Raw genomic sequence first — 24,637 nt, 5'->3', positions numbered from 1 at the left:
GCTGCGGGAACACTTTATTAAGTTAGAAGGTTTGGGGAGGCGAGGGGAAACTCTTCATGGGGAGGCTTCGGCCGCCCCATCCAGCACCCTCTCACAGGTGGCGGGGCCTCGGAGCGGCGGCCAACTCCCTCAGACTGTCTGTCCCTCCATCCAGAGCCCCAGGGGACGGGGTCCACCCAGGGCAGGAAGTAGTTAGTAGGAGGCTGGGGGTAGGAGGGAGAAGGTGGCTGGCTCGCTGCCTCTCCCCTCAGGTCCCTGCCTGCGGCTGGCTGCCCGCTGGACCTCAGCTGGGGCGGCGAGGGTGGTGGTGCCAGAGGAGAGCAGCGGTGGAGGTGCAGACACCAGGAATGGCTTTTGTAAAAAGTATAAAGTGTTCTGCGGGAAAGGGGAACAAATTTATATAAAAATCTCTTCACATATAAAATGCTGAAGAAGGTGCAAGGTAAGACCCAGTACGAGGGGCGCTCAGATATGCAGTTGTGTGTGTGTGTGTCTGAGTGTGTTCGTGTGTGTGTGTGCATGTATGTGTGTGCACATGGATGTGTGTGCGTGTGGTGGGTGTGAGTGCACGTGTGGCCCATGGGGGCTAAGAGAAAGCTTGGCTTCTGGGCCCCATCCAGCAGGGAAGGAGGGAGGTTGGTCCCCTGGGCTAGAGGTCTCCAGCTGGCCTGGCCCATCAAGACCTGGAAGACAAGGGGGAACACGGGTAAGGGGCAGCAAGAGGTCCTGTCATCCCCACTCGCTCAGACCTCCCTGACTTCTCCCAGCCAGGCAAGGACCACGTAGTGGCCTGTCTCTCACGACGCAGCCACTCCACGCAGACAAGACCTGAGGACAAGTGTCCTGAAACCACCTCGAACTACATCAGGAATGCCTGGGGCAACACAGGGACAGGGAGGCTAGGCAGAGGGCCCTGGGTTGATTAGTGACAGCTGTCTGTCACAGTGGGGTGTGCAGGGGACAGGCAGAGCAGGCTGCGGGTGTGGCATCTCATGGGAAGTGCTGCTGTCCCGGAAGGGGAAGTGGTGACAATTAGGTCCTTAAGGGCACTTCCTCCATTTTACAGAGTGCCCTCTGGCTGCAGCAATGCCAAGCCGTGGGCGCCAGGGGGAGGGGAATCCCCAGCCGGGGCCCAGGGCCACCTCTAGTCCGCCAGGCTGTTGCGGGTGGCCTCCTTCTCCTGCAGGGCGGCCATGGCGAGGCGCAGGTGTTCCCTCAGCTGTTCAATCTCGCGCTCAGACCGCGTCCTGATGTGGCTCTGTTCCACACACACGTCCTGGTGCTTCCCCGAGGCGAGGCGCTTGTCCTGGGTGGGGAGGGGCTATGAGGCGCCCTGTCCTGGTCCCACGTCCTCCCCAGGGTGGGGTCGGCCAGGCCAGATCCTGCTGTCCCCATCGTGGCGCGCCCCGGGCGGCCCACCTTCTGTACGGTCTGCAGCTCATCCCGTAGGCACTGCACCTCCTTCTTCAGGTACTGCAGCTCGTTCTCCTTCACCCGCAGCAGCACCTGGGCCGTGGACAGCAGGCTGATGGGGGCCACAGGCCCACCTCCCCCACCGGCCCGGCCTCCCGGAGCAGCACTGAGACACCACCCCAGAGGCGGTCGAGGGCCAGGCTCCTCCAGGTAATCCTCTCTGATTTCTGCCACTCTCTCGCTTTCCGTCCCCCACCCTATACCACATGCGTGGCGGGGTCCCGTGGCCGCCTCTGCTGTAGCCTCCAGAAAGGGCAAGGGCACACGGGGGGGGGGGGGTCGAGCTGTGCCTGACGTGGGCCTCCTCACTGATCCTGCCCCCCCCACCCCGAGGCGCAGGCTGCTGTCCCAACTGGACTGAGGAGCAGGGACTGCAGCCCCAGCTCCAGAACTCCCACCCGCCTCTCCGTTTCCTCGTCCGTAAAAGGGGACAGTAACGGTGTCGTCCTGCGAGGGGGCGTCGAGCCCCCGGGTCTAAAGGACTCTTGGCGGTGCTGCCAGAGAGAGAAGGCCTGTGTGCATATTTGTCAAGTCAGCAAAGTGAAGTAAAACACTGCGTGACCCTGAGGCCCCGCACTTCTTCCTCCCCACCCAGCAGTGACGGGAAAGGTGCAGCCACCTGCCAAGAAAACCCCAGGGAGCAGCTCCTTGTCCTCTGTCACTGGAGGGGCCCGCCTCCAGTCAGAGGTTGAAGGCCGCGGGATTTGTGTTTGGAGGAGCCCTGCTGGTATAGTGGGTATGTGCTGGGCTGCAATCTGAAAGGTTAGCCGCTTCGTGGGAACAAGACGGGGCTTTCTAGTCCCATAAAGAGTTACATTTTCAGTGGGGGGGGGGGGAGGAGGGAAGAGGAGCTGATACCAAGTAGAAAGACAATGTTTTGGAAATGCTAATGGCAAAAATATGTACAAATGTGCTCGATACAATCAATGCATGGATTGTTATAAGAGCTGTAAGAGCCTCCCAATAAAATGATTTTTTAAAAAAAAGGAATTACGAAAAAAGAGAAGAAAGAAAAAGAAATAATGTAGCATTAAACATTCTCGAAGTTTTGTGGGGGGTGGGGGAAGAGTTACATTGCTGGACACTCCCAGGGGCAGTCTAACTCATCCCTACAGGGTCGCCCTGAGCCGGCATCACCTCGACGACGTTGGGAAAGGGAACAGAGGTGGCAGAGTGACATGGACCGGTAAGCGCAGGGTCAGCAGTTCCACCTCCCCAGGCGCTCTGGGCGAGAGTTGAGGCTCTCTGCTCCTGTAAAGAGCTGCAGCCTCAGAAACCCACTGCCTACAGGGCTGACAAGCCAGCCCTGCCCCAATGTCTGTGAGTCTGGGGTTCGGAGGGAGGGGCCGGCCCCACTTTACAGATGAGCTACTGGGCTTGAGAGCAGGCGCCAGGTCATGAGCGTCCACCCCGGTGGCCAGTGCTCGGTGGGGGTGGGGACGGTGGGAGGGGGGCTCACCTCCAGCTCGCAGGAGCTCCGCTCGCTGCCTCGACCACCGCTGTTGCCTGCGCCCTGCGAGGCGATGAAGGTCCGCAGCCGGTCAATTTCCTCTGACAGGTGTGCGTGCAGCTCCTGGGGGGGGGCGGGCGGGGGTTCAGCGCAGGGATGCGGGGGACACCCTCACCCGCCCCTCCAGGGGGCCAGGCCCACCTGGTTGTGGCGCAGCAGCTCCTGGCCCTCCTGCTGGCAGTGCCTGAGCGTGTGCTCCCGCTCCTCGGCCTGCCGCGTCAGGGAGCGGATCTCCAGGCACTTCTGCGAGTACTGCTCGGACAGCACCTGCAGCTCCCGCTTCAGCGCCTCCACGTCGGACCTGCCGGGGGCGGGGCACAGGGATGGCGCGGGCTCGGCCCTCCTGCCCTCTGCCAGGCCCCCACCGGCCACGGGCAGCTCAATGGGGCTCAGTCGCCCGGATTCCCTCCTCAGCGCGGCCCGAAGCTGGTTTTGGAACTGGGAACGGGCAAGTGGGTCTCCCTGGGCTGCAGGCAGCTCACTGACAGGGTGGGTTGGGGGAGCCCCCGAATTCTAGCACCGTGTTCCTTGGCAGGGAGGAACTGCTACGGGCCAAGGGTGCCGGTGCAGCCTGGTGCTAGAGAATACTAAGAGGCGGAGGCAGTGATTGGCTGAGACAGGAAGGAGCCGAAGAGCTGTCCATGGGCTGGTGTGGGAAAGGAGCCCTTCCCGAGGCCCCACGGCCACGCTCCCTGTGCCGCCTGACTGCCATGGGAGTCTCAGCAGGGGGAACCTGTCGGTGCCCTCTTGCCAGGGGCCAAAGGAAAGTTCCCCGCTGCAAAATCGCTGGTGGGTGCATGGGGCCGGGCTTCGGGGGGAAGGGGGGGCAGCCCAGCTCAGCGAGCAGAGGGCAGTCTTACTGGTGCTGCTTCCGGAGGCTGTCAGGGCCCTGCTGCAGACTCCGAGTCTTGCTCAGCTCCCGGCTCAGCTCCTCCTGGTAGGCTTTCTTCATGGCTTCGATGGCTGGAAGTGGGGCGGGGAAGCGGGTAAAGAGGCCGCCCCACCACGGTCCGACCCCCGGGAAACAAGTGTGTGAGGAGCACTGGGCCAGGAGTCCATGGCAGTGGCATGGACTGGGCGGTTGTGGGCAGTGTGGCGCTGAGTCTGTCCATCGGGGGAGGATAATAATCCGTCCGGAGGACCCGGCTGGGGCCACCTGTCCATGGACTCTGACCACGGGTGCTCTTGCTATTGGTGACCGCCTGCTGTGCCTAGGGGCCTCTGACAAAGACCTGCCCTAAGGTGAGGGGCCGAGGGGGGTCAGAGCTCCTCTGCTCACGGGCGTTGACTTTGAGCAAGTGACTTGGCACAATAACAGAGGACCCTCCTCGTGGTCCTAGGAGGCTGGGCCGTGTGCGACACCGTGTGAGATGATGGAACAGAGGAAATTCCACTTCTGCCCAGGGGTGCGGGGTAAGCAGGCCCTGTCTCCCCCCTGTGACCCCAGAGCCCCCAGAGAACACTGAACATGGAGCTGCTCACGCCCCCCGTGGTGGCGGCCCCCGACCTGACCGGGTGCGAGGCTCTTCAGGACTCTATGAACGCACTCAGGCACGACTCTCCTTAGAGGGTGCGAGCGGGGGAACCAACGTCTGGGACACGCGCTGGTCTCCAACCACAGCTCAGTGCAGTGCAGAGCATGCAGCCTGGGGCTGGGGAGCGAGCAGCTCCGGGTCCCGGAAGCTCAATCCCATGACCCCCTCGATCAGGCTGCAGCTCTGCGAGCCTGTGGAAGTGCCCGCCATGTGCACGGCATGCTGAGCAGGAGACGGAGGGAAGGCACGGGACTGTCTCTGGCCTGTGTCGTGTGAGCTCCAGATTACACCTCTGTGAAAGGGGTGAATCCCTCAGGGGCACAGACCGGTAACGTGGGGGGCGCAGAGCCTGTCCTCTAGGCCCAGTGAGACGGCATGCCAGGACAGCAGGGTCTGCGGCTGGCCCCTCTTTGCCCTGAAGCCTGGGGCTGGGGCCGGAGCTAAGCGGATGTGGCCAGAGGGTGCACCTCTCTCTCAGTGGCTCCAGATCCCAGGCAGAGGAGTGTCAACTCCCCGGGGCTGGGTTGGGGGGTCTCTCTTACTGCCTCAGTTCCCCCCTTTTTCCAAATAAGGGGCAGACAGAGACCAGCTGTGGCAGCTTCTCCTCCCTCTAGACTCCTGCTCGAGTGTGGGCACTCAGCGCACATTGCCACGGAGCGGGGCCTGACTCAGAGCATGGCTGCCCCAGAGGACCCGTCTGGGCAGAAGCAGGCAGCGGGAGGGTTCAAACTGCCAGCCTCTTGGTGGGCAGCCGAGCAGGGGCCCTCCCTCTCTGCGGGCTGACCTGAGGCCGTGGCCGCCGTCTCCTCGGCCAGGAGCCACTCCTTCTCCTGCTGCAGCCGCTGCAGCTCCCGCTCGTGGTGCCGCTGCAGCTCCTGCATCACCTGCTGGTGCGACGATTCCATCTCGGCCAGGCTGCGCTCGCATGCCTCCTGTGGGGGCGGGGTCCAGGGTCAGTGATGCGTCCTTCCCCAGCCTCCAGCCTGACCCCTCCATTGGAGCTTCCACCTCCCGCCCTGTGGGCTCCAGCCCTGCTCCTTTGGGCCCCGGAGGCCTCCCCACGGCCCAGCAGCCCCAGGCCTGAGAAAACGGGGTCACGACACCACGCTCCCTGGGAGCTCCAGACGGACACACAGCTGGAGGGAGGGCAGTGATCATTTCTGATTCAAGGAGACCCCGTGTGCCCCTGTGAGCAGAGCTGTGCTCCAGAGACGGGGCTTAGAAAGGGCTGTGGTCTCTCCGCGGTCACCAGGACTTTCTTCCAAGGCGCCTCGGGGTGGGTGTGGAGCGTTGGCGGCGGGCTATGCCATCCACAGCACCCAACTTTAGCTCACACTGGCCTCTCCGCCAGGGAGCTCTTTTGCAGCTTCCTGGGCCGCTGTGTGCCCACCGTATCTCTGGGCAGCCTCCCCCAGAACCTCTAGAGTACGACACCTGCCTGCTCCCCCAGGACAACAAACGTCAGGTCCACTCCAGGGTTCCCGGGGTCCAGACCTGACGATGGGAGGGGGGTGCTCAGTAAACGGGCTGGAACTGACAGCATAACGCGAAACGGGGCTGCGAGACAAGGTTGGTCAGTATCTCACCACTGAACACAGGGGAAGGGGTGCCCAGGGCGGCAGGCTTGCATGGGGTGGGGAAGGTAGACAGGCACCTTAGAGCACCCCTAGCCCCAGAAAGTCAGGTGAGTACAAGGCACATGTGGCAAGCAGACAAGCTGGAACGTTCTAAACACCCTGGGGGAGGGGGTGCTAAATAAATGATGGAGCCTCACAGCGGCCAGGCTGCCAGACAAGACAGTGCCGGCTTCGGGCTGCTGCGGACTGGGGCCCCTGAAGGGCTGTGAGAGGCGGATTCTGACCAGCCGGGGTGACCCCTTTAACAGAAACCAGCCACACAGATCCAGACAGAAGCCACAGGAGATGTGCAAGGGGAGGAGGGCAGGCGGACTAAGGCCCATGCTCCCCAAATGCCCACCTGCTAAGCCAGACCGCCCAGACAGACGCACTGCTGCAGAGACCATGGAGCTGCCCCATGGGTTTCCCCGCCCCTGAGCACTTGCTGTCCCCGCAAAAGGGAAGCGAAGCCGCCAACCCGGGCCAAACCCCGCTCCGTGCCGGTGAGCAGATCCAGCTCTGGAGCCTGTGCAGGACAGCGAGCTAACCGGTGCAGAGGGTGTCCTCCGCATGCCCTTCAGCGCTCCCTGCGAATCTGCTCATCAGGTGACCTTACGGGGGGGGGGGGGGGAATGGTGGGAGAGATGATCCTGAACAAGCACATCCTCAAAGGCGCCTTACAACAGAGGCTGGTGAGGCCTGGTCTCAAGAACTTTGGACGCGTTGCCAGGAGGGGCCGGTCCTGGAGAAGGTAAAATAGAGGGGCAGCGGAAAAGAGTAGGCCCGCCAGAGGACTGACACAGCGGCTCCAACGAGGCGCTGGCTGTGGGGATGGCCCAGGACCCAGCGGGGGTTCCTTCTGTGTGCACAGGGCTGCCCACCATCAGTCAGACCGACTCGAAGGCCTCTAACCACAAGGCCCTGCACTGTCTGTCAGGTGGGTGTGATGTAATCACCGGGGTCCTTCAATGGGGAGGAGGGGACAGAAAGTCAGAGCTGTGACTGTGAGAGGAAGGGGGGGAAACATGGTGTGAAGTGTGGCTCTCCCGAACTTTGATGATGGGGGGGGGGGGCGGCGCTCCAAGGAATGCAGGCAGCCTCCAGAAGTGGGAAGAGGCAAGTCTAGTTCCTACCCAGAGCCCACAGTGGGGAACACAGCCCTACCGATGCCTGCATTTAGCCCGGCAAGACCTGGGATGCCCCCTCCTCCAGCGCTCTGCTGGTTCCACCCCTGTGCGTTTCTCAAAGGAAGCCCATTGGATTTGCTTCAACAGCGACCGGGTGGCTTCAGGTGTGTGTATGTGTGTGTGTGGGGGGGGGGCGGGGGTGAGTGTTGTGAGCTGGGATTCTTTCCGACCCTCCCTTTCATGTGTCAGGATGATTTCTGGAAACGCAAACCCACTCCTTCTACAAGAGAAAACTACTTCAGATCACTAACGTGGGAATGGGGAGACCCAGGGAAGAAACTGAGGCACGGGGGCTCCTAAGAGGCTGTGCCCGCCTGTGGGTCTGCTCCTGGCAGACTTGCTGGGTCCGCAGCTCCGCATGTGAAAGCTGGACGTGGAATAAGGAAGCCCCAGGAAGCGTGGATGCATTTGAAAGGCGGTGCTGGGGAAGAACACTGACAGTACGGCGACTGCGAAAAGGACCAACAGATCCGTCTTGGACAGACAGGAACCCTTGGGAGGACGGCGTAGGACCCGGCAGTGTTTCATTCTGTGCACAGGTGCCTGTGGGTCGGAGCCCACTCGATGGCACCTGGCAACTAGAGGGGCCCTGCTCAGCCCCTCCCACAGTGCCCATCTGGTCAGCAGGCACACCTGCCAGAAGAGCCCCCAGTGCTGGAGCAGGGCAGTATGGGGGAGGAAAGGGGTCAGGCCCTGGGACCCGGGGCTGCCCTGAGCAGCTCCCCAGCTAGACCACCCAGTTAGCTCTGGGCCCCAGACCAGGTCTTCAATATGCCTCCAACGCCGGGGTGTGTGTGTGTAGAGGGGGGACGGGACTTGGGTCCTGCCCTCCTCATGTTCCACCAGGCTGTAGAGATCACCTGTCTAATGTGCCCCCATTCCTCAGTGTCAGAGCACCGTGGGGGGTGGAGTGCTCTTAAAGGGCCAGGCACTGCCGCTAACGGGAAGGGCTGAAGGCTGAGCTCAGGAAGCTGCAGGGCCCATGAGGAGGGTCTTCCAGATGCACAAGCCTCTGTGCCCACCTTGCAGGGTGGAGGCCTCCCTTAGCCAGGACTGGCACTGAAGTTGAACCTTCAGTGGGAAAAGCCCCAAACCACCACCACCCCACCTCACCCCAGCTGCTGCCCTGCAGGGGCAAGTCCTAGCCCTGTAAGTGGGCCACCATCCAGTTCGGAGGCGAGGTTGGGGCTCCCTCCACCGGAGGCCCACAGATGACTCAGCAGCTCTTCTCTAGCACCTTCCCCATTGGGTCCGCTCCTTCATCCCTCTTCTGCTCTCTGCTCACGCTTCTCACCTGCAATCTTGTCACTGGCTGACCTCACTCAGTCTCCCCCACCCATAAGCTGAGAAGTCCAGGGGTGCTCATTTCAAATGACAGAGCACGCTGCTTCCAGCCATGGAACGGACTCAACCGGAACCTCACCTATGACAGGTGGGCACAGATGGCCCCCCAGACCCACCCATCAGAAAGGGCTCACTGTACACAGTTTATGCCCACCTGGAGGTGGCCCCCCCATCCCTCCCCCACCCACTGGAGCCACTGACACGCTGGGCTCCTTGCTCCTGCTCAGTCCCCAGTGTCCAGGGTCCCTTAGGCCCTCCCTGTATCCTAGCTCTTCTTCAGGGGTGGGGGGCTTCTCCCACTCAGACCCTAGAGGACCCCCTGCTCCAACCTCTGGGTCTTCCCTCTGTCTGACCCTCCCCTCTCCTGTCCCCCTCCCTCATCCGGTCCCCCACGGCCACTGATCCAGCTCTCCCCCCAGCCTCCCTCTTCTCTAACATCGTTTTGTGATGCCACTGCCGGGGCCTGAAGCCCTGCCTGCCCGCCCACAAGGTCTCATCCCTTAGCAGGACAGCAGAGGCTCCATAACCGCACAGCCGGGGTGGGCTGTCCACGTCACGCAACACCCAACATCCTCACCCGTACCCAGCACAGCCCCACCCCTCGGGGAGTCCTCCGGGGCCCCTCTCACAGAACCCCCACCAGTCCCAGCCTCTGAAAGGCTCCTCCTGCCCAGAGGCCAGGGACCCCGCATGCTTTTCTGCGCCAGCCTACCCTGCAGTGACTGGGATGGCCGAGGGCTTGGGGAGTGTGTGCTGGTTACTGAGCACAGCTGTGATGGGACATGAAACCAGGCCACGATCTTAAACACAAAGGCCGCAGGTGCCCAGCCGTGAGCTTCCTGATCACCCAGCACATTCTGTTCTGAGCTGTGTTCTCTCGGGCGTGGGGACGGCGGGAACGCTAGATCATGGGCTGCAGATCTGGGCACACGTGCAGGCTCAGGGACTTCCCGGGGGCAGCTGGCGTCGGCCATCGAGGAGTGTTTACACCAGGGGAAGCGGCGGCGGCTACAAGTCAGGGCTGGGTTCATCGTTTATTGTCTAGACTGAAGGCAGGGTGAGGCCACACCAGGAAACAAAAGCGCACGTGCACACGCGTCGCGCCGTGTCCGGAGCAGTTCCACCGTGCACGTAGGAGACACACGGACTCCCGCTGGTGGCCCTGACCCTGTCACGCCTGGAACGTGCGTCTTCTCATCCTACTGACCGACGCACGCAGAAAGGTCAGGCGACACTCGGTCAGAACAGCCGATCCGCCGGCCGCTAGGGGGAGGGGGGAGCAAGAGTGCCACAACCAGCAGGGAGAGCACTCGGCCAAGACTCCGCGTGCCACGTTCCCAACGACAAGTCTCCGTGTCTTTTCTCTGTAAACGGTGCTCGGAATGTACCGTAGAGAATAGGGCTCATCACATGCTTAAGTCTACAAGCACACGCCTGCATACGTGTGCACGCATGCACGCACACACACACATACACACACGCTCACACACGTGCACGCTCCAGAGGGCCCATTGTTAACCATTTGCCCACACACCGTTGTCTTCAGGACTAGATCCTCGTCCCTGGGATTCTCAGCCTTGCCAATCCTGATGTTTGAGCCAGCCCATTCCTTGCTGAGGGGCTCCCCTGTGCATTCTGGGGCTGCATCTACTACACACCAAGGGTACCTCGCTACTCCCGGTCACGACAATCAGAGTCCTCTCCAGACGTGAGCAGATGTCCCCTGGGAGACAACACTGCCCCAGTTGAGAACCACTGTCCAAGGCAGCTCACATCCCTAACACACACACACACACACACACACACCAGGGCCACTGCATGCTCCTCTGTCCCCTAGGTAACCCTGTATGGGGGCCTTCTGACCTGTGAACCCCGCTGCCTCAGGATGGCGCAGGGGACAGGGAGGAATCGACCACGTGCAGAGTGACACACAGGGGCTCACATGGGCTCTGCAGTCAGCCGGACCTGAGCTCAAACCCCACCTGACACCTGTAGGCCGGGTGCCCTCGGCAAGTCAGGAACCTCTCAGAGCTCAGGGGCCTGGTCTGTAAAGTGGGCCCGTGGTCACGCCCACCAGGATCGATTATTACCGCTGTGGGGAAACGAAATGAGTCGATGCATGTCACATGGCTCACACGGGCTGTGTCTGACAGCACGGCCACCCAGAGCCTGCCCTCCCGCCCCGCAGGCTCACCTGCGAGATGTAGCCTGGAGGGACAGGGCTGTCCTCGTGGGTCCGGGATGCATCCGGAGGGGCCTCCCCTCGGAGACGCCAGGCCTCCAGCTGGGCCCGCAGACACTGGACCTGTGGGAGCGGAAGCGGGGTGGGGATGGAGGGAGGTCAGCAGGGCCTGAGAAGGGGAAGCAGGGTGGAGATGCAGGCAAAGGGGGACACACCTGCCCCCCGCTGCCCAGCTGTTTCCTGGGCGACCAGATCAATGACGTACGAGAATCTGGGCCCAGAGGAGACTTGATAGGACTGGTCACTCAGACTGCCGGCATGACAGAGGTGGTAAAGGCACCATCCCTGAGCCTGATCGCCTCTACCCAATGAAGCCAACGTGCAGAACGCTAACAGCATGGTGTGTCGGGCAAAGCTGCTCCTGAAAGACCTCCTCCCAGTGTGGGAGAGCAAATGTGTCACTGACATCTGACACATGCCTGCCACCAGCTACAGTGTTTTAGTCACCAGCCGCATGCGAGCATGGAAAACGGACAACGAAAAGGCAGGCCCGCAGAGACCTGGATGCTGACAGGGAGTCAGGCAAGTACGGGGGGGCCGCCAGAAGAACAGAGCTGGGTGGGGGGCGGGCGGAGGAAGGACAGCCAGAAGGCTCCTGAGAGGCTGGGGGAGCGTCCCCTCACCTCCTTTAGACACCTTGGCAGGAGCTCCCATCCCTGGAGAGTGGCACACCGGCACGGCGGAGGATCAGGGAAAAAGAGGGAGGCCCCCCATGAGCTGGACTGATGCCCCGCTGCAATAGAGCGAGGCCCACGCAGGAAGGGGCGGGGCTTCCCAACGCGAAGGCCCCTAACACCAGAGGGAGGCCAGGGGAGGAGGAAGCCAGTTAGTGTCGGTCAGGGGAACACAGGACAGGTAACAAATGATCCCTCCCTCCCTTTCCTCTTGCTTTCTCGGCAGTTACTGAGATGTGGTGAACTGAAATGACTTGATGTGTCTCTTCTATCCAAGTCTGCACAGCGCCCACTGCAGGGCTGGGCGGGGCTATGTAAATACGCTGTGGGAAACACCCGTCAGTGTCAGTTGCCACTCCCCTGGCTCTAAGGATGAGCCATCTCAGAAGCAGGGACGCGGAGAAACCCCAGCATCCTAAGGAAGAAGGGCCACCAGCTGGGCTGGTTCAGGATCCGTGTGTCACGTGGCCACAGCCGAGGCGGAGGCCAGAGGCTGGGACAAGCAGACCCTGAGCCAGGGCAGAGGAGCCGTGCGGAGACCATGAGAATGTGAGGCAGAGCTGGTTGGGGGTGAGCTCCTCCTAACCCGGCTGCCCCCCACCACTGCAGGTATGAGTTCAACACCCTCAAGTGATGCACAGAATGGAGGGGGGCTGGAGGGGGTGCCGGGGCTCTGGAGTGGCCAGCCAAGGTGCTTACCTCCTTCTCCAGGGCCTCGTGGCTGTCGCTGGAAAGTCCCCGGCGCTCACCCCGGCCTTGGCCAAGCAGGGCCGTGAGCGGCACCCGCTTGTTCTCCCGCAGCGGCAGCTTCTCCAGTTCCTGCCACTTCTTCTCGATCTCTTCGCTGAGCCGGCTCTGCTGGTCCTCGGTCAGGGGGGCACCCAGGCCCCGACGGGGCCCCTCGCCAGTGCCGGGGGACGGCGGCTCTACGCGGCCGTCCGTGGCCTCGAACCACTTGCGCCGCTCCTCGGAGCGCTGGGCCAGGTCCCGCTCCAGCTCCTCCTGCTTGGCTGGCCGGTCAGCAGTGCGGGCCCCCGGGCGGACCCGCTGCGGGGCGCCCTGTGTCAGCGGTGAGAGCTCCACGTACTCTGAGGGCTGCCGCTGCCCATCTGCCTTCCGTGGGCCGCCCCGGCCGATGACCTCGGAGCCGGCCCGCTGCTCCCCGGCCTTCAGCGAGCCCTTCAGGGTGCCGTGGCTGTGCAGTGCATTCTCCTTGTTGTGGTCCGAGAGCCTAGGATGCCAGCACAGCCCATCAGGGTGGGCCCACAGGAGGCAGCCTGCTGCGGGCAGAGCACCCTGGAGGCGTGGCTTGCCCTCCCTGTCCCCCACCTGTAAGATACCCGTCGGATGGTGGAGTTCTCCTGTAAAACAACCAGGAAGCCCTTTGCAAGGCTGGCGGATGGATGAGTATTACAAGTGAGAAAATTCCACAGCAGTGGCTACAGAAATCACTACACCGGTGCAAGGGGCTAGATTCTGACCAAGAGAAACACCACAGGCACTGCTGACCTCAGGAGGCATTGAGGCCACAGGCTGGCTGTCCACAGTCAGGCACACCCGTTAAAGACAACACGCCCAGTGTCCCTTGCAGCTTTCACACTCATAGATGGCATTCTGCCCAATGGGGTGTGAGAAGTGCCCTGCCTGTCACCTCTGCCCAGAGCTGCCTACAGAGCTGTCCCAGGAGGCCTGAACTGTGGACCTGGGTCCTGTTCAGAGAGCGAACCGACTACGCAGCGTAAGCCGCTCTGTGGCAGCAGGTGGGCCTATGGTGGCACAATGAATACGCCACTGGCTAATCAAGAAGCTGGCCGCTAGGAGTTCCTGCAGAGGTCCCTCAGAAGAAACGCCTGGTGACCGACCTCCAAAGAGCAGCCACTGACAACCCCGCGGGCAAAGTGCTCCTCTGACGGACTTGGGGTCCCCAGGAGCCTGACCAGTGCAAGGGCAGCCCAGCCTGAGTACTAAACAACCCCACTGCACAGCCTGGCCCATGCACTAAATAACTCCAGCCTGTGTACTAAATTAGCCCAGTGTATAGACCAGCCTGTGTGTTAAATAACTCTAGTCTGTGTACTAAATAACCCCAGTGTACAGGCTGGCTGTGTACTAAATAACAATCCCACTGCACAGCCCGGCCCGTGTACTAAACATCAAACCCTCCACGCACATCGTCACACATAGCAGACAAATCCCAATAGATGAGGAGCCCCAGATTCAGACAGGAAAGGCACTGGCCTGAGGCTGGACAGCCAGGGTGTGGTCAGCAGAGGGCTTCAAACTCAGCCCCTGCCCTTACTCCCAGGGGCCTCTTGTATCTGTACTGAGTGGGGGCTCTGCCATACCCCCATGTACGGCAGCCTCCAATGGAGTGCGCTCTTTGTCCCTCAGAGGCGTGGATGGAGACCCCCCCACTTCCCAGGATGAGGGGGATGGTAATGATGGGGAGCCCCACTTCAAAGCTCCCAGGGTTTCCGCATGACTGCCAGGGGCCAGTGCCTTCCCCAGGGCCCAGTGACCAACCACATACTTGGTGACATCGGGGGCGGAAGCTGGCCTCACGGTCTTCCTCAGCGCTTCAATCCAGTTCCGGCGGATGCCCGAAGTCATGGCCGACAAGGTGTAGACAGCATCTTTGGTCTGCAAGGGAGGCCCAAGAAAAGGCTGTCCCAGGGCTGCCCTTCTTCCCCCTGGAGGGTGCTGAGCCTGGAGCGGGTCACACCAGATGCAGAACTGGCTCCCAGTCTCCCTAGCACCCCAGCCGAGGGTACCCAGGATCTCCCAGGCTGCCACGGGGGCAGAGCCCCTGAGTGGCCAGCAGCCCAGCTCTCCTCGCGCTCCCCAGCCCGTCCGTCCTCACTGGCCCTGCGGCGACCCACGTGGATCTGGAAGCCATAGTTGCGCTGCACTGCGTACTCCGTGACGTCCGAGCATGAGCGCAGGTCAATCTCGCCATCCAGCTCATCCGCCTGGCCAGGGAGACACCACGTCAGCCGAGCCCACCCTCCCAGGCCCCATCAGCCCCTAGCCGGGGGTGGGGGCGATGGGGGAGGGGGCACCCTGCTGCCTCACCTCCTCGGCCGTGGAGTCCCTGTAGTACTTGAGGCTGGAGTCCGTCAGCACAAACCAGTGTTTCTTCCACTGTGAAGGGGAGGTGGTGTGAGCACTGGGGTGGGTGGCCGCTGCGCACACACGCGTGCCCGTGTGTGTGTGTGTGTGTGACAGAGAGAGAGAGAGAGAGAGATTGCGCAGGTACCCTGTCCAGAGCAGAGCCATTCATTCGGCTCACAGCCAGATCTGCGGCTGGGAGGAAGAGCTGGGTGGGACTGGGAGCCTGGTCACAGGCCAGGTGAGCCCCCACAGGTAACATCTGTGAAAGGGGCCAGAACCCTCTCTGGCTTACTGACACCACGCCCCCAAGCCCCTCCAGAGCCTTTTGCCTAAAACCCTCTGCCCCCCAGGGAAGGGCTGTGACCTGCCCAGCGAGCCAGGGACTCAGTGGGCCCAGGACTCTGCAAGTCTTTCCCCCATGACACAGGGTCACTTCCGCAGCCAGGGCCCAAAGTGCCCCCAGGTGGCCTGGCAGAGGGCAGCAGGGCAGCATGTTTTCTGATCTGGGGGCTGCTGGTGTGCCCGCACGCTCATCCACTGGGATGCCACCAGGGTCACATGTGCCCCCCAGCTCCAGCCCATGGGCTTCTTGGGTTTCCCCGACCCCCAAGCCCTGGCTCTTCAGGGACTTCGTGGTGCTTCCTCCAGAAGTCACCCTTCTACTCATCTTGCCCTCTGTGGGCACACCCCCGTGATAGTTGGGTTTATTGTGCCAACTAGGCCAATGGGAACATGTGGGCAAAGTTTGGGTGGAGGATGACCAAGATAAATAAGACAGCCGGCATCCCATCTCTTTCCTGCTCCCTGGTGATGGGACCAGTGTACTGCTGCTCTAGCTAGTTCTCTGCCTCAACCTGTGAGCTACACTACCTGTGGGCCAGGCCACTCTGTGGATCATGTTGCTAAAGCTGGAGGCTCCTTCGAGACCTGCTTCGCCACACTGCTGGTGCGAGCAATGCTGCGCCTGAGGCTGGTGGATGCTGTCGCCCTGTCTGAGTCCCAGATCCCATCGGGGCCTGCCTGGCTGAGCCCCGAGCTGCTGACTGTGGCTGACCCACCCTGCTGCCTGCTGCCTGAGGGCAGACTCTGCCTAACGGAGAAGACTCCACTGTCTGCTTCCTTGACCTTGGACCAGTATACTAACTGTTCTACGGAAGTGAGTTGAACTGAGCCCTCTGTGCTGCCGTGTGGACTAATTAGCTGTTGTATTCCTTCTTGTTGTATAAACCTATCCTCTTATATATAAAATCGCAAGTGTCCTGGTTTTGTTTCTCTAGAGAAACCTGCCAAACACACTCTTTAAGCAAGTAAGAGCCACCGTTAGACGGAACCCCCAAGGCCTTCACTACACTACCCACAAGAGTGGAACCAGGACAGAACCCAGTGCCATCGAGCCATGCCGACTCATAGTGACCCTGTGAGCCCCAAGACTGCAACTCTTTATAGGGGTAGAAAGCCTCGTCTTTTTCCAGAGGAGCAGCTGGTGGTTTTGAACTGAGCACCTTGTGGATTGCAGCCCGCAAGAGGCAGAAGATGGAAACAATCTAAATTACCATGGGTGGGTGGGAGAATGGATACAGAAGATCACACACACACACACACACGGAATACTAGTGTCCTACTTGAAAGAATAGCGAGGAATCTGAGCGACACCTCATGGCATGTGTGTAACCGGAGCAGGAGATGCTCAGTCCAAGTGAGCCCTGGTGGCATAGTAGTTACGTGTTGGGCTGCTAACTCTAAGGTCAGCAGTTCAAAACCACTAGCTGATCCTGGGGAGAAAGAAGAAGCTTTCCACTCCTGAAAAGAGTGAGAGTCTCAGCAAGCCGCAGGGGCAGATCTATGCTGCCGTACAGGGTCGCCGTGAGTTGGCATCGACTCGGTGGCAGTGGGTTTGGTTTTTGAGGGTTTTTTGTGTTTGGTAAGACAGCCATTGAGCGACGAGGCCAGGGTGAATTAGGGGGGAAAAGAGAAAGTTTTCACAGAAAAAGAAACAGACTTTGACAGTTAGCAGGGGTGGGAGGAAAAAGGGGGCAAGGGAAGGCAGAGACTAGACACGGGGTCACCAGCAGACTGCGGCTCTCGGCCAGTTGCGCTCTGAAGCAAACTGAAATTACTCAGATCGCGGGGCTTTCATTTGTTTGTAAACAACAACAACAACACATTGATGGCTCCCGAATGATGTTTTTAAGTTGTTGTCAGGGACAGGAGTGGCTCCTCTGTCTTAAAAGTTTGCAGACCCCCAGACTAGAGGATGGGTGGAGGTTAGCTTGGAGGAGGGAGGAGGATACGCAACGAGAGGGTGATGGGCAAAAGCAGGTGGAAAGAGGCCACTCCGCTGGGAGGTTTGATAAGCTGTTGAAAAAAAAACTCTCCGAAAACCTTCACCTAATTCACAATAAGAGGCTAAAATATACATAAAACGAGATTTTCCCATGAATCTTTATAAAGAAAAAAGAAGACGCTAAGCCTTCAAGGGTCAAGGGCAGCTAGCTCTATCCTTTTCCACGAACACACTGCTCTCCAAGAGCCCAGGACCTGGCATCCAGGAGACCCAGTACTGGCTCCTTTTACTGCTCCCCCCTCACTGTGTGCCTTTGGGTAAGTGTCTCCACCTCTCTGAGCCCCAATCTCCTGACCTGTAAAGCGGGGCTTCTTGGGCCCGGGAGATGTAGGTTCTCATGGCACTGTTTCAGGGGCAGGACTGCTGGGGACCCTCTACCCAGTGTCCTCTCTGGCCCTCCCCAGTGCAGTCCCTGTCCGAGGTGGGACCTCCAGTGGGCCGCGGGCTGCCCATGTTCAAAGCCTGGATGGACCAAACCCCCTGGTCCCGTCCCTGCCTGTGCACAGAGGGGCCGGCCTGGCCCAATTCCCAGGGCCCTTCCAGCTCGGACATTCCAAACCCCTGTGACAGCTGATGAGTAATGGCCAGTTCTGGGTGGGGCCCTTGATCCCTCTGCCCTCTGGGGCGGGGAGAGACCCTGGGCGGGGAGGCCCAGAAGGGGTCGCTGGCAGGGCACCAGGCCTTGTGTGAGCCTGGCAAACAGCCACCAGGACTGGCTGGCCATGTGGCCAGGCGGGTGGGTGGCGGGTGCGGAAAGCTTTGAGCTGGAGGGAACCAAACGTGGGTAGGGAACACAATGAGATGCCCCCTGGCATCATGCCCTCCCTGCATGCTGGCTGCACGCAGACCCAGAGCCCCAGGGGCAGGCAGGGCAGATCTACGGGGCTGCCCCTTCCCAGGCTGAGTGGGCAAGGTGCCAGCTGCAGTTTCAGGCAGTCAAGAAGACCGAGCTAGGGAAATGGCCCCTATCCTTGTTTACCCATTTCACAGACACGGCTGCCGATGCCTGAGGGGCCTGGGCTGATGAGACTTTAACACGTGTGCCGTGGCCCCTCCCCACCTGGCTGTGCCTGGCTGGCTCTCTGGGCACCTGGGCCGGCCACAGGCTACAGGCCAGACAAATAGGGTGGCAGGAGCTGCTCCTGGTCTCCACTGGGGAGGTCTGGGGAAGGCAGAACCAAGCACAGTGGGACTAAGCACAGCAGGGGGAGGGGGACAGGAAGGGGAGACAGGGGACACAGCCTGTACGGGGGCCTCTGGTAGTCTTGGCTTCCCGCCTCTACACGTAGGGATCAGGTAAGCCCTTCCATCCCAGCCCTCAACTCCTCAGTTCCTAGCAGGAGGGCACGGCCTGGGTTCTGGGTGAGAGGAGGCGGGGAGGGACTTACACACACAACTGAGCTGCCCAGGGGGCAGAGCTGCCCGCCTGGCCCCTGCCCCTGGGGACCAGGCTCTCTGAAAGGCAAAAGGGGCAGGGCTGCCCACAAGGGCCATTCAGGCCAACCTCCACCCTCCCGCTTCGGCCTGCCTACCTCTCCAGGCTCGTCCAAGATGGACATCCATCCTTTCTTGAAGTTGAGCAGGTCAGGCTGTGGGGAGATGAGGCAGATGGTCAGACACCGGGGTGGGAAGCAGGGGTGCAGCCCGCTGCATGCCCCGAGTCCTGCAAGGCTGAGGTCCTGTGAGCCAGAGAGGGGTGGGGTAACTCTGGCCTCAAGGAGCCTCGGTCCCTTTCCTCAACACCCAGCTCGGGCTGTAGCTGGGGGACGCACTACTGACGTCCTAACCCCCCACCTGCCAGTGGAGGGAGATCCCAGGTCGCGGAGAGAGTAGGGCCGGGCGGGCCGCTCTGTCCCTCTCCCTGACAAGGCCGAACCCACCTGGAGCCCAGAACTCTCCCATGGTCTAAGCAGACCTGCCTGTCCCTCATCATTTGGGGACCTTGGAAGGTGGGAACTCCTAGGCTGGGCTCAGAGGCCCTGAAAAACACACACACACACACACACACACACACACACACACACACAACCACGCGGCCCCTTCTAGAGCTGAAGGAGGGCAAGCCTCCATCCTGGTAAGTCCTACCTGCTGGGTGCTGCCCCAGGAAGTACGGCTCTGGGACCTGGGGCCCCCCAGCCGCAGCATGCTCCACAGGCCTGGGGTAGTCAGGGAGCCTAGCCCAGGGTGCTGCTCACTCCAGCATCGCTCTGCCTATGCCCATTTGCCGGGCGGCGGCCTCTCCCTGCCTGCTGGGGAAGCCACTCTAGACTGGGTCCCAGTCCCTTCACCCAGTCTGGGTTCCTGCTCCCTGGCAGGGAGGGGAGCAGGGCGGTCAGGCTGGTGGCAGGCAAGAGGCGGCCACCTGTTGCCATGGCTCTGAGCCCACCTATCAGGGCCTGCATCACGGCCGCGCCAGGTCTGGGTGTCTGGTTGCGTGGAGGAGCCGGCGGTGTGGCGCGTGGGCTGGGCTGTTTGGTGGCAGCTGGAAACCAGAGCCACCTGACCTGGCCACCTCCCAGGGAATCCCAGTCCCACTCCCCTCCGCTTCCCACGCAGGGGGCTCTGGCCAGGGGACTGCCAAGCCACCACAGCCACAGTCCCTGGCAGCTCCACCTCCACCCAGTTGCACCCCACCCTCTCCCTGCATACCTGTCTGAGGGAGGAGACCAGGTTCAGTTCAGTGATAGGGACCCCATGTTTGACCAGGTCAACTCCTACGCATTCCATTCTCCAGGCCCCGCCCCCACAAGGCTCTGCCTAGGTGGTCCCAAGCTAAGACCACGGACCAGTGGGTGGTCACACCCGGGTCCCTGCCCACTTGCCTGTAACCTGCAGTGGCTCCCGGCAGAGCATGTACTTAGCTAAAACAGGCTAGAGGGACCCCGAGGTCCCAGGGGTTGTTACTGCTAAGTTGCCCCAAAAGAGAGCCCCTGGGAGGTCCCTAGCCACAGTGACCTGAGGGCAGCCTGAGATGTAGTCAGGTGACCTTTCTAAGTCCCGTCAGCACCCTGAGCCCTAGTTGCGTGAGCAGCAGTGGTGGGGGCCTGCTCACCCCAGCTTTTTGCCAGGGCTGAACAGCTGCCGCACGGGAGGCCTACAACCCCTCAAAGGGGCACTCGGGTCGGTCCTGGGGTAGGGATGGGGGTGCTCTCAACACCAGAGTCAGTCACTCAGACAGTTTTAGGGTGAGAAAGCGCTCTCAAGCCCCATCTTTCACCCACCAGCATGCGCACACACAGCTCCCCGGACCCAGCCACCCTTCCAACCCCCTTTTTCCTGCCAGAAACTCTGACAAGTCACCTCCTCTGCCACCAGTCAACACTATTGCTGGCTGTCCAGACCATCATGGCGCGTCCCTAAATGGGTTCAGGAGCAGCTCAAGCACACTGACCAGAAGGACCCAGTGTCACCAAACTCACTGCCATCGCGTTAATTCTGGAGCAGAAAGCCTCCTCTTTCTCCTACAGAGCAGCCGGTGGGTTTGAACTGCCGAACTTGCAGTTAGCAGCCCAACGAGTAACCCATTACGCCACCAGGGCTCGTCATCCAGTGTTACAGCCTGCGCAAAACCCCCAAAGATTCATGTGACTTCAGGACGAGGTCCAGGTGCATCCTGGGGGCACTAAAGCCTGAACCCTCTTTCCCACCCGGCCCTTCCTTGGTTAGGGTGTCCCAGCTATCACCCTAAACTTCTCTCTAGCCCCCAGACACCTCAAGCCTTCAGACGCCTCACTCACGAGTACTCTTGGCCTGAAACACTAGGCTTCCTCTTCTGTTGACCAGGCAAACTCCTACTCATGCCTCAAGTCCCAGCTCTATTCCCAGTAGATGCCACCCTCCCCACCACTCCCCCCACCCCCCGATGCGCTGCCAGCCGCTCCTCCCCGATGCCCTTTGGAAAGGCCTCTATTGTAGGCCCATCACAGTGACTCAGGAAAAGGGCGAATCGCTAGAAAGGACATCGTGGTCAGCAGAGGGTCAGTGAACACAAGGGGTGGATTGACACACGGGCCACGCTGTCGTCAACTCCACACCAACTGCCGCCAGCATGGCGAGATCAAAGCAACCCAGCGACTCCAACTTACAGACACACTGCTCAACGCCCCCACGCCAACCCTGCACAGGCTGAGGGGTAGCGGGGGATGTGTTAAAGCAGCAGGCACTGCTCTGAACCAAGAACGCGTCTGTGAAGAGAGCCTCAGCCCCAGTCCTGGGGGAATTTAGGGTGAGACAGATCATAAACAAGTGACCGAGTATATAATTTGATGTCAGGCAGCTGGGCAGAGGCTCTGGGGCAAAACTGCCCCAGGGCTATAAGCAAGGGGATGGGGCAACACTGTGACTTTAAGTCCAGTCCTGGAATCCCCCTGAGCTCCCCTAAGCCTCCATCCTCCACCCAGGCAGAGCACCCCACAGTTACTCCTACTGGGGAGGAGGAGAGGGGCCACAGGGCAGGATGGGGGGCCAGGGGAGAGGAAGGGCACTCAAGGAAGAAATAGGAGGGGCAGGGCACTGGGTGGCGCACACAGATAGGTCTCGGCTGCTCAACCAAGGCTGGTGGCTGCAGTCTCCCCTGAGGAGGCGCAGAGGAAAGGCCTGGTGATCTATTTCTGGAACACCAGTGATTGGGAAGCCTATGGGGACAGCAGAGTGCTACTGTGACACACACCAGTCACCGTGAGTCGGAACCCACGGGCAGCAACACCTGGCGCAGGAGTGGGGCACCGGCTCAGAGAGGTGACCAGAAGAACCCCGCAAACAGCCAACAGTGATCAGGACGTGCTTCCCTGCTTCTAAAACCACCTGAGGCTCCCCCTTGCTCCCCAACAAATTCTAAAGGGCTCTTCTGGTCTCTGAGGCCCTCTTTCCCAGAACCCCTCTCTCCTCCCCAGCCTTTGTCCACACTGCCTCTTCCCTGATGTCACCTCCAATGCGGAGGGGCTGCCCCTCCCCCCAGCAGCCCCTTCAAGCTGCTCCCATCAGCCTCAGCCATGCCCTGCATCTGCTGACCCCAGGCAGGCAACTGTGTGTACATTTCTTATCTCCCCAGGGAGGGAAAGCCAGGCTGGACCTCGATACAAAGTCTGGCCCAGGCAGGGTCTAGCTGGGAGACCCCACCTACACGACTCCACGGCTCCCTCTGCCTCAGGGTCCTCATCTGCTCATGGGGTCAGTAGCACCAATCCCAGGAAAGGCTTAAATCTGGTGAAATCACTCAGACCGGGGCCCAGGAGGCACCCAGTGGTCAGGATAACCACGCCCGCCCCCTGGCTCAACCCCACCTCTACAGCTCCCCCCTCCCCTTTGCTCCCCGGCCCAAAGGGAGGCTGCTGATGACAGGAAGGGCCAGCAGGGAGGTGGCAGGATGTGTGGAGGCCGCGGGAAGTCCAGGAGGCAGCAGGTCACCACACTGGTGGGGGTGGGGGTAGGGGTGGGGCATGGCCCTGCGGGCATGACCCCCAGCAGTCCAGCCCAGGCCCCAGGGTCTCCACTTTGGGGAGGGTGGGGTACACTGCAGGCAAGCACACAATGTGCTCACCGTCCCCCCCGGGGGGTGACTGGGGGGCTCTGTGGCTGTCAGTCTGTCGAAGACACTAATGGGACACTAGAATCACTCACCTTACAAAGCCAGGTGGACCTAGAAAGGGGCTACTCTCTTACATTCAGGGTGAACCTGAGCCAAGCCACCCACTGGCCCGCCAAGAGTTGGCTTATCCCACGGGGAAGTGGGGACAACAGTGACCCCTGGGTGGTCTTTAAGATCCTGGTGAGGATGGAGCTTGGGGACAGCCTATCCAAGAACAAGTTAAATCCTTCCTCCCCTCCGCACCCTGCTCCCCACCCGAGGTCTCCGCTCCAGGGAAGAGGCAGCATGGTGTCCTGGCGCTCCAGTAGCCCCAGGAGGGGCTCCACGGCCAGCCCCTTCCCCCTTCCCAGCGCCACACCGGCCCTTCGACGGGTGAGCAGCCTCCCCAGCGCTAGGTCAGCTCTACCCAGCAGACCCCGGAGCGCCTGCACCCAGCCTCGATCGAGGCTCCAGCCCCCGACGAGGCCCCTCTGGGCTCCTCCACCGGCCGCGAACCCCGGGAGCGCCAAGAAGCCTGGTAGTTGAGGGGATCCCACAGGAGTGGGAACGGCCACCCCGAATCCGTCCATGACTGGCCCCGGCAAAAGTGACGAGCGGCTGCCTGGGACGGAGTTCCCCTCTCCTCGGGTCAGCCGGGCTCTTGGCGCCCGGGAAGCTGAGGGAGTTCGCGGGAGGTGAGGCTGGTCGGCCGGGCCCTGGCCTCGGGGGCCCCCTGCCATCTGGCCCCGACCTACTCTCGCCTCCGGAACGTGAGGAGGGGGCTGCCTCGGGGTGCCGCCGGCGGGACTGTCCCGGGCGGGGAGGGGGGCACTCACCGTCATGGCGGCGCCCAGGGGCGGCGGGGCAGAAGGCAGGAAGGTGCAGGGGCTCTCGGGCCGGGCTCAGCGGCGCGGGGATCCCGCCGCCGCCGCCGCCGCTCCTCCGGCCCTTCCCTTCCCCGGCACAGCCCCGGCCCCGACCATCCGCCCATAAAACTTTTTTTTTTTTCAAACTTCCTGGGAGGACCCGGGCTGGCCAATGGGCGGCGGGGAAACCGGGACAAACAGCGGCGGGGGCCGCAGGTGGACCAATGGGAGTGTGGGGAGGGCGGGGCCAGCCCGGGGGCGGGGCCAGCGCGACGCGCGGAGGGAGGGGCGGTGGCGGAGCCGGAGGGCGGGCCCGGCTCGGCCGCGGGCGCGCAGGAAGGAAAGAGCCGGCGCGCAGGTGACTCCGTCCGGCTCCGCGCTGGGGTGGGGGCGGCCGAGCGCGGCGCCCACAGGTGGTCAGGGACCGGGACTAAGCCCCAGGTATGAACCGCTCAGTGGAGTCCCGCTCTTACCTGCGCGATCGTGCTTCATCCTCACTTCGGATCTATCTGAGAGGGAAGTCACCTTATCCCCATTTTACTAATGAAAACAGGGGCGCAGAGGGGTGAGCCCCCTTGCACGGTTAAGAAGAGACGGGGTTCCTGGCAAGTAAGCTGCGCACAAAGTCAGTTCTTGGTGAGCGGTTGTTAGCTACCACGATTCCGTCTGAACTCATGGCGACCCCGTGGGGCCCCAAACTCCATGATGTTTTCAAGGTTCTGACCTTTCGAAAGCCATCCCAGGGCCTTGCTTCTAACACAGTCTGGTGGTTTGAACCTTTGCGGCCACCCCTGGAACAACTCAGCCCTCTCCTCCCCCAGCATGGAGCGTCCCCGGGCTTCTTGGGCAGTTCTTGGGTGTGGGGGTACGGATGTTCCCGGCATCTCTTGAGAGCACTAACAGCCACCATCCACATCCCAGGCGAAGGATTTGTCCATAAATGCATGTCTATATCTTTCCCGTGCTACCTTCAGCGAGGTACTTAACCTCTCTGTGCCTCAGCTGCTCCTTCTGGGAAATGGGATCATGTTGGCGGTCATGGGCTTGTGTTGGAAGGATGACAGTCCAAACGGCCTCCTTATCCCCACGTAGCTCTCCTTGCATGGAAGGGGAGGGGCAGCGAATGACTGCTGTTTCAGTCATGCTGCCACCTGTTTGTCACGACTGTA

General features: G+C 61.4%; 1 protein-coding gene across 1 annotated transcript; it reads right to left on the bottom strand.

Moving 5' to 3' along the window:
* TRIOBP (TRIO and F-actin binding protein) lies at positions 1-23,593 on the bottom strand. The gene is given in 16 exon segments (XM_075553542.1): positions 1-683; positions 1,143-1,306; positions 1,420-1,506; positions 2,933-3,046; positions 3,125-3,284; positions 3,844-3,946; positions 5,303-5,450; positions 10,860-10,970; positions 12,281-12,812; positions 14,112-14,221; positions 14,461-14,550; positions 14,654-14,722; positions 18,569-18,625; positions 23,439-23,466; positions 23,468-23,542; positions 23,544-23,593. Coding segments are annotated over 15 exon segments (1,896 nt in total). The 3' UTR covers positions 1-683; positions 1,143-1,144.
* Positions 23,594-24,637: the final 1,044 nt, after the last annotated feature.

Source organism: Tenrec ecaudatus, chromosome 6, assembly GCF_050624435.1.
Source record: "Tenrec ecaudatus isolate mTenEca1 chromosome 6, mTenEca1.hap1, whole genome shotgun sequence".
NCBI lineage: Eukaryota > Metazoa > Chordata > Mammalia > Afrosoricida > Tenrecidae > Tenrec > Tenrec ecaudatus.
This window is presented reverse-complemented; position numbering and strand designations above follow the sequence as displayed.